We start from the raw sequence: 7,411 nt of genomic DNA, 5'->3' as shown, positions 1-7,411 counted from the left end.
TCTCACTACTGCGGGGATAATATGACATGAAGTGTGATTTATTTGTGCTCGTAAAATACCGGGAAGTAAGAGAACATTCTCATGCATAGTTTGACATGACATGTGCTTTAAGAGTGTATTTATGCAGACGTGGATAAAATCATCAAGTCCCAAAATACTTAAGTGTAAGTAACACGTGGAAAATCAGTTCTCTCTGCGGCCCTCCTCCCTGGCCTTAATTCCCTCAATCTTAATAACTAACGTTTGTCATGATGCCTGTCTCCTCTAAGACGTGACAACACTTCTTGCAAGGCGACTCACCCTCCGGTGGGGATTTGGGTAAGGGGATGACTCCCCGAGTGCGCAGATAACGCGTGAGGCGGGCGGGGCCGCGCCTTCCTTCCGGACCGGGAATTTCCCTGTCCCCGAGGCTGGCAACTCCCATCCGATCAGGATAAAAGGGGTTCGCTAGACTCAAGGAGCCACAGTACCCGCTCAGCCAGCGCTCCCGCCAGCCTTCCCGCAGCAGACACAGACCCTCCGAGCTGAGACCCATGGCCCGAGCCGCGACCGCCGCCGCCCCCCGGCTCCTCGGCGCAGCGATGCTGCTCCTGCTCCTGGTGGCCGCCGGCCGGCGCGCAGCAGGTGAGACCCGGCGCCCGGGATCCCCTGGGCCGGACGGGGACGGGTGGGTACCCATGGGGACAGCCCCTAACCCACTCTGTCCTTCCCGCAGGGGCGCCCGTGGTCAACGAACTGCGCTGCCAGTGCCTGCAGACCTTGCAGGGGATTCACCTCAAGAACATCCAGAGCGTGAAGGTGACAACCCCCGGCCCCCACTGCGACCAAACCGAAGTCATGTAAGTGGCACTTCCGTTGCTGTCCTCGTCATCACCACCCACCGTGCCGATGCTCCCACCCCGACCCCCAAATGTACCCCCACCTCACGTAGATTCTTCTTCTCTCTGCAGAGCCAGTCTCAAGACTGGTCAGGAGGTGTGTCTCAACCCCACCGCCCCCATGGTTAAGAAAATCATCGATAAGATGCTAAACAAGTGAGTTGTGGTTTTTATTCATCGTGTGACTAGAGTCATTCTGCCTGCCGAAAGTTATGTCAGAGAAACCTAGGATTTAGCTGAAGAAATGAAAAAAAATCAATATTTCAGAATTAAATTTGCCATTAAGGTCATTAATCCGCTCTGGTGTCAAAAGGACACTTCCAGTGCCTCATGGCCTCCTCGCTCTTTGAGTGTGGTAAATGTATGTTTCTAAAAGATGAAGCCCCAGGGACTGAATCCCGGTCCCCTGTATTGTAGGCAGATTCTTTACCATCTGAGCCACCAAGGAAGCCCAAAAGGTGAAGCAGAGTTAGCCAGTGATGCTAAAATGCTTCCTATCTGTTAAGGAACAAATACTGTTTACCTCAAGTTTTACATGGGCTTCAGACCTGAGAGGTAAAACTCTTGGGTTTGGGTCATATGGAGCTCAGGCTTGGGGGTGAAGCCAGGGACTTTTCAGGGAACGCCCCTTCCCCTGTCCTCTGCCAACACAGAGCAAGTCTAGGTTCCACCCTTTATTATTCCTGTAACCCCAGGGAAAGTACTTAATCTCTTTAAGTCTCAATAACATGGGGAATAATAGTAATAGGTATTTAGCGGAGTTTGCCATGAGGCTTAAGTGATGTCATGCATGTACTTTTTTTTAGCTCAAGGTGGCATTATATTCTCGCTTTTTGAAAATAGTAAGATTGCTACCACAGACTCCATGTTCCTAATTAAATAGCATTTAGGAGCCTGGCATTTTCTGTCATACAGTGCAGCAATGGTCTAGGTAGCAACCACATAGTGCAGGGCTGTGAGGTTTTGGGGGTCCTACTAACAGTAACCATTTTCTCATCGCAGGGCTAGTGCCAACTGATCAAGAGAGATGGAACGAGCTTCTTGATACTCCAGCAGCCTCAGTGAAAGTGAAGTAAAAGAAGAAAAACAAATGGTTCCCGGGGCCATCTGGACTGTGTTTAATGTATTTTGCTGTGTCTTATGAGAGTTCTATTTATTTACATCTGTATTTATTTATTTATGTTTCAAAGCCTGTGTATTGATATTCTAATATTTAAAGGAGTGAATGTGTTTGGCAGTTCTTGGTACTGTTCGTTTCAAAGTTTATTTTTATGTTAACTTAAAGTTAGTTCAATCCTGACTGTTATTTAATTTGAAGATGGTGTGTTTTAAGTGTTCTTCACTTATTAAACTATTTTTGGGGAGAGGGTATTCCACACTGTACTATCCACTATAGTAAAGGCTAGAGACAGTAGTGGAGGGTTCAAGCAAACAGATAGGTCACGATCACTGTTAATGTAGGGAATGTATGTATACATTTACTTTTTGTAGAGAAGATTGTCAGTTGTTATTTATTGAAACATTTCACTGTCTGTAGTCAACATTTCTGATGTTGAACCTTTACAAATGACAATGATCTAAATATCCCTTGGACATTTTATGTCTTCATTGTAAGGCATAATGCCTTGTTTAGTGTGAGTTATCTAAATGTTTCTCTATGTCTTGGAATAGAGAAGTTTAAGTATTTATTGATGTATTTTTATTAATAACATGAAAATAAAGCTTTTTACACAAATTTCTTGCTTAAGTTTCCTTTTTATTTCTTGACCACTTTTATCCTCCCTCTTGAATACCCAGCACTTGGGTTTTCTATTGCTGTTGTAACAAATTATTACAAATTTAGTAGTTTAAAATAATATACTTATTCTTTTACAATTCTGGAAGTCAGAAGACCAAAATTAGTTCCACTGGACTAAGGTCAAGCTGTCTGCATTGCTGCCTCATTCTGGAGGCACTAGGGGAAAATCCATCGCCTTGGTCTTTTTAGCTTCCAGAGGTCATCTATGTTTCATAGCTTATGATCATCTTCCTGTATCTTAAAGCCATCAACATGGCCTCCCACCAAATGTGTCTCTTTGTTGGTTATTTTTAATAAGCAGAAGATTCAGAAATGTGTTTTTTTTGTTTTTTGTAACCTCTATCTTAACTGCCTAAAAGAATTTAGATAAAAAACCTGTTTTCAGAATAGACTTAGAAGAGATCTCTGCAAAGAATATGGGCCAGGGGTGGTGAGGCAAACTCTAAGCAGGATCTAAAAATCAGAGTTCATTTCGTGCCCCATTATCTCTGCATGGTGCAACAAATATTATCAAACATTGGCTTTTCTATTCCCAGGTAAATTGCTTCTCTCCCCAAAAGCCCCATAACCATTACTCCCAACATCTTTTGTCTTTAGCTTAGGATGGTATTTAAAGTGAGGGCTTTGGCTATTTTGGTGAGTTACTCAGTTTTCCTGGGTCTCTCCCATGTAGATATATTATTAAACTTTTGTTTGATTTACTCCTGCTAATCTGTCTCATGTCAATTTAACTATTAAACTAGTCAGAAAAACTTAGAGAGAGGAGCATTTCTTTCTCTGAGATGTTTTCTTTTGGTCTTTCTGCTCTGCCGCATTACCTTCTGTCTGATTCTGACTTCTCCTACTTCCTTTTTTATGAGAATCTTTGTGAATTATATCAGGCCACCCAGGATAAAGCAAGACAATCTTTCCTTGCAAGACCCTTAATCCCATCTGCAAAGTTCCTTTTGCAATGTAAGGTAACATACTCACGGGTTCTGGTAGTACAAGGTTATCTTTGGTAGTGGTGGTGGTTTAGTTACTAAGTCATGTCTGGCTTTTGTGACCCCATGGAGCCTACCAGGCTCCTCTGTTCATGGAATTTTCCAGGCAAGAATACTGGAGTGGTTGCCATTTCCTTCTCCAGGTAATCTTCCCGACCCAGGGATCAAACCCACATCTCCTGTACTGCAAGTGGATTCTTTACCACTTGTGCCACCTGGGAAGCCCTACATATACTGTTGCTTCAGTATTTAGCTCCGGATAGTCTCCTTTTAGAGTCACAGTGAAAGATAGAAAATTTGCTTGGCTCCTGAGAATATAAGGGTGATGATTTTTATCAAAAAGAGAGATACAGTACATGCCAAGGTGTCTTGAAGCAAAATTTTTTTCTTCTTAAACATATTGACATTTAAACAAAAGCTCTGCTATACTTTTTATGTAGTCTGGGGTCTGTTATGCCTACTAAACATGTAAATGATTACAATGGCTATAAATTGTCTTATGCAGATCATAAGTATGTTCTCTATGTCTGCATCTCCATTGCTGCCCTCAAATATGTTCATCAGTACCATCTTTCTAGATTCCATATATATACACATTAATATACTACATTAGTTTTTCTCTTTCTGACTGACTTCACTCTGTATAACAGGCTTCAGGTTCATCCACCTCCTTATACAGTGGGGGAAGGAGAGAGTGGGACACATTGAGAGAGTATCATTAAAACATATATATTTCCATGTGTAAAATAGATCATTTCAGTTTAGTTGCTCAGTCTTGTCCGACTCTTTGTGACCCCATGGGCTGCAGCACGCCAGGCTTCCCTGTCCATCACCAACTCCCGGAGCTTGCTCATATTCCTGTCCATCAAGTCAGTGATGTCATCCAACTATCTCATTCTCTGTCATCCCCTTTTCCTCCTGCCTTCAATCTTTCCCAGCATCAGGGTCCTTTCCAGTGAGTCAGTTCTTCGCATCAAAGTATTGGAGTTTCAGCTTCAGCATCAGTCTTTCCAATGATACCCAGTGGGAATTTGCAAACCAGATGCTCTGTGACTACCTAGAGGGGTGAGGTGTGGTGGGAAATGAGAGGGAGTTTCAAGAATGAGGGGACATATGTATACCTATGGCTGATTAGGGTTGATGTATGGCAGAAACGAACCAATATTGTAAAGCAATTATGCTCCAATTAAAAACAAATAAATTTAAAAAAACCATAGGTATGTTAACTAGGAAAAATGTTCAGCAAAATTTCCTCTCTTCTGTTCCCCCTTAGATGGAAATCTTTGAACTCCAACACGGTGTTGCTAAAGGTTCAACTTCCAGCACAGTTTACAAACCATTGGGTAGGAATTGGCTAAATGAGAGCAGACTCTGGGGTAAGGATTGAAGAGCAAGTATGCACTGGGGAGATGCAGGGAAATGTATATAAACAGTGTTGAAATAGAAATACCACCAGTAAAGGGGCACAGTTAATAGAAGACCTTATAATAGATCAGTTTAATCTGCCATGGGTCAGTGTTCCAGGTAAGAGACATGGACAGACCAGTTCTTCCAGTTTCTGGGTAGATTATAACACAGTTCACCCTGCTGCTAAGTCCATATGAAACTGAACTGATCTGGATCTGGGGTGTGTTTTGTTTGTAAAATAAATGCAATTACCATGGATTTTCAGAGTTTAGTGAAAATTTAGTGATTAGTAAGCAAATTTACAATAAAAAAACTATCAACATTTTGTTGTAGAGGAGGATGGGTTGGAAGTTTGGAGTCAGCAGATGCAAACCATTATAATAGAATGGATAAACAACAAGGTCCTACATGGAACTATATTCAATATTCTGTGTTAAACTGTAACAGAAAAGAATTTTAGAAAGAATGTATATGTATGTATAACTGAATCACTTTGCTGTCTAGCAGAACTTAACACATTATAAATTAAAAATAAATAAATAAAATTCAAAATATAAAAATAAAATTTTGTTTTGCATTAGTCAGAAAATTTGCTTTGAGATGATTTCTTTATTTTCAGAGGACTAGATTGGAAACAAAGGTTAGGTAGATTATCTGTTGAATTATTTGACTAAATTTTACTTCCTTACTTTTGTGACCTAAATTTTATACACTTAATGACTTTCATTCTAACATTCTCATCTTTATTTTTCTACCTAAGCTCATGTGAGTATTCACCTTATCACCTCCTAGACACACCGGGAAATGTTAGACTTGTATTACCATTGATTATGGTCTTCTGTTTGCATGATGCTATAGGAAGCCTGCACACAATTTGTAGTTTAAATGCAAGTCCTGGTGCAGACATGCTCAATTCAGAGATCAGACTCTTACTAGCTATGTGACCTTGAGCACATTACTTAACTGCTTAGAGTTAAGTATGTATCAGATCATTCTCATGTATCAGATCACTTTCTGGTTCTCTGAAAACACCATTTCTGTTTTGGCTCAGGGTCTTACAAGCACTGTTCTCTCTATCTGTAACATCTTTCAGCTTCTCCCCACCTCCTCGCTCATTCAGCTGCTTAATTTTTACCTGTTTTTCAGCTCTTAGTGTAGAAATCACCTCCTGCAGGAGGCTCTTCCTGAGCCTTCCAAGTGTTAATGAGTTAATGAAGTGTTCTAATGCTTATCATTTTATTTTCACACTGGTTTGCTAGTGCTAGGAAGTGAGGAAAAGGGAAATCAACTGACTTGCCCAAGGTTACAAAGCCTGTTAAGGGCAGAGCGAAAACATCATGCCAGGAGCATCCTCTTCCTTTTCTTTCACTACATCTGCCTTGGTGGGGCCAGCTCCACCCTGGTTGCACTCAGATTCTATGGTATGCTGAGACATAAAATCTCCAGAAAGAGTCCCTCTTTGTGTTTCTGGGTGAGGCGCATTTCTTCCCCATGACATGGTAAGTCATCAGGTCGTCCAAGACATCCTGACTGCTACTCCTTGCCAGCTCCACCAGTTTCCCTTCACTGGATCATCAGGTGCTACGATCTTTATCTTGACAGATGTCTATCTCCGCATTTTCTCCTTGCTGCCAGTGTTAACAAGTAACCACTGTAATCTACTTAGCTCTCCCAAGATTTCACGTGCTCCTCTATTTTCCCATTTTGCTTTATGAACAGTTCACTCTGTTGTCGAAACCAGGGACCCTGCTTTCACCGCAGACTGACTCCTTTTGCTTTGCATCCAACTGGGCTCTCATCCTGCCATTTTCATCCCCTTAACAACTCTCATGTGAAACTCCTTCTCTCCCTTCCTTATGAAATTGTTTTAATTATGCCTTTCATTGGCTTCCATTCAACCATTGACATAACTTCCTAAGTAGTCGCCCAGATTAGCCTCTCCAGTCAGTCTTATTCACCGCAAAGTGACTGTTTAAAAGAGCTCATCTTGTCTGGTCATCCTTTTACTTGAAATCTTCAATAGCTGTTTATCACCTGTAGCCAGTATTACTGGGCTTAGTCGTGTATTAATTTGCTCAGGCCACCATGACAAAGTAATGTACCATAGTCTGTGTGGCTTATACAGCAGAAATGTATTTTCTCAGAGTTCTGGAGGCTAGAAGTCCAAGATAAAAGGGTTCTTACAATTGGTTTCCTCTGCAGCCTTTCTCCTTGGCTTGTAGTGATCATCTTTTCCATGTATGTTAGCATGGTCTTCTCTCTGTATCATCTGTGTCCTAATCTCCTTTTCTTACAAGAACCCAGTCATAATGGATAAAGGAAGGCCCACCCTCAGTGAGCTTATT

At 41.7% G+C, this 7,411-nt stretch overlaps 1 protein-coding gene across 1 annotated transcript; it reads left to right on the top strand.

Annotated features, from left to right (window-relative positions):
- The first annotated feature begins 342 nt into the window (after positions 1 to 342).
- On the top strand, positions 343 to 2,613 carry LOC147370473 (growth-regulated protein homolog beta). The gene is made up of 4 exons (XM_086407578.1): positions 343 to 624; positions 716 to 839; positions 951 to 1,034; positions 1,881 to 2,613. Exons 1-4 carry the CDS (start codon positions 534 to 536, stop codon positions 1,894 to 1,896), a joined length of 315 nt encoding a protein of 104 aa, XP_086263704.1. The 5' UTR covers positions 343 to 533; the 3' UTR covers positions 1,897 to 2,613.
- The last annotated feature ends 4,798 nt before the right edge of the window (positions 2,614 to 7,411 follow it).

Source organism: Bos grunniens, chromosome 6 (genome assembly GCF_055505025.1).
Source record: "Bos grunniens cultivar Pamir isolate PY7600 chromosome 6, Bosgru_T2T1.0, whole genome shotgun sequence".
Lineage (NCBI taxonomy): Eukaryota > Metazoa > Chordata > Mammalia > Artiodactyla > Bovidae > Bos > Bos grunniens.
Note: the sequence above shows the minus strand (reverse complement) of the source record. Positions and strands in the feature narration are given on the sequence as shown.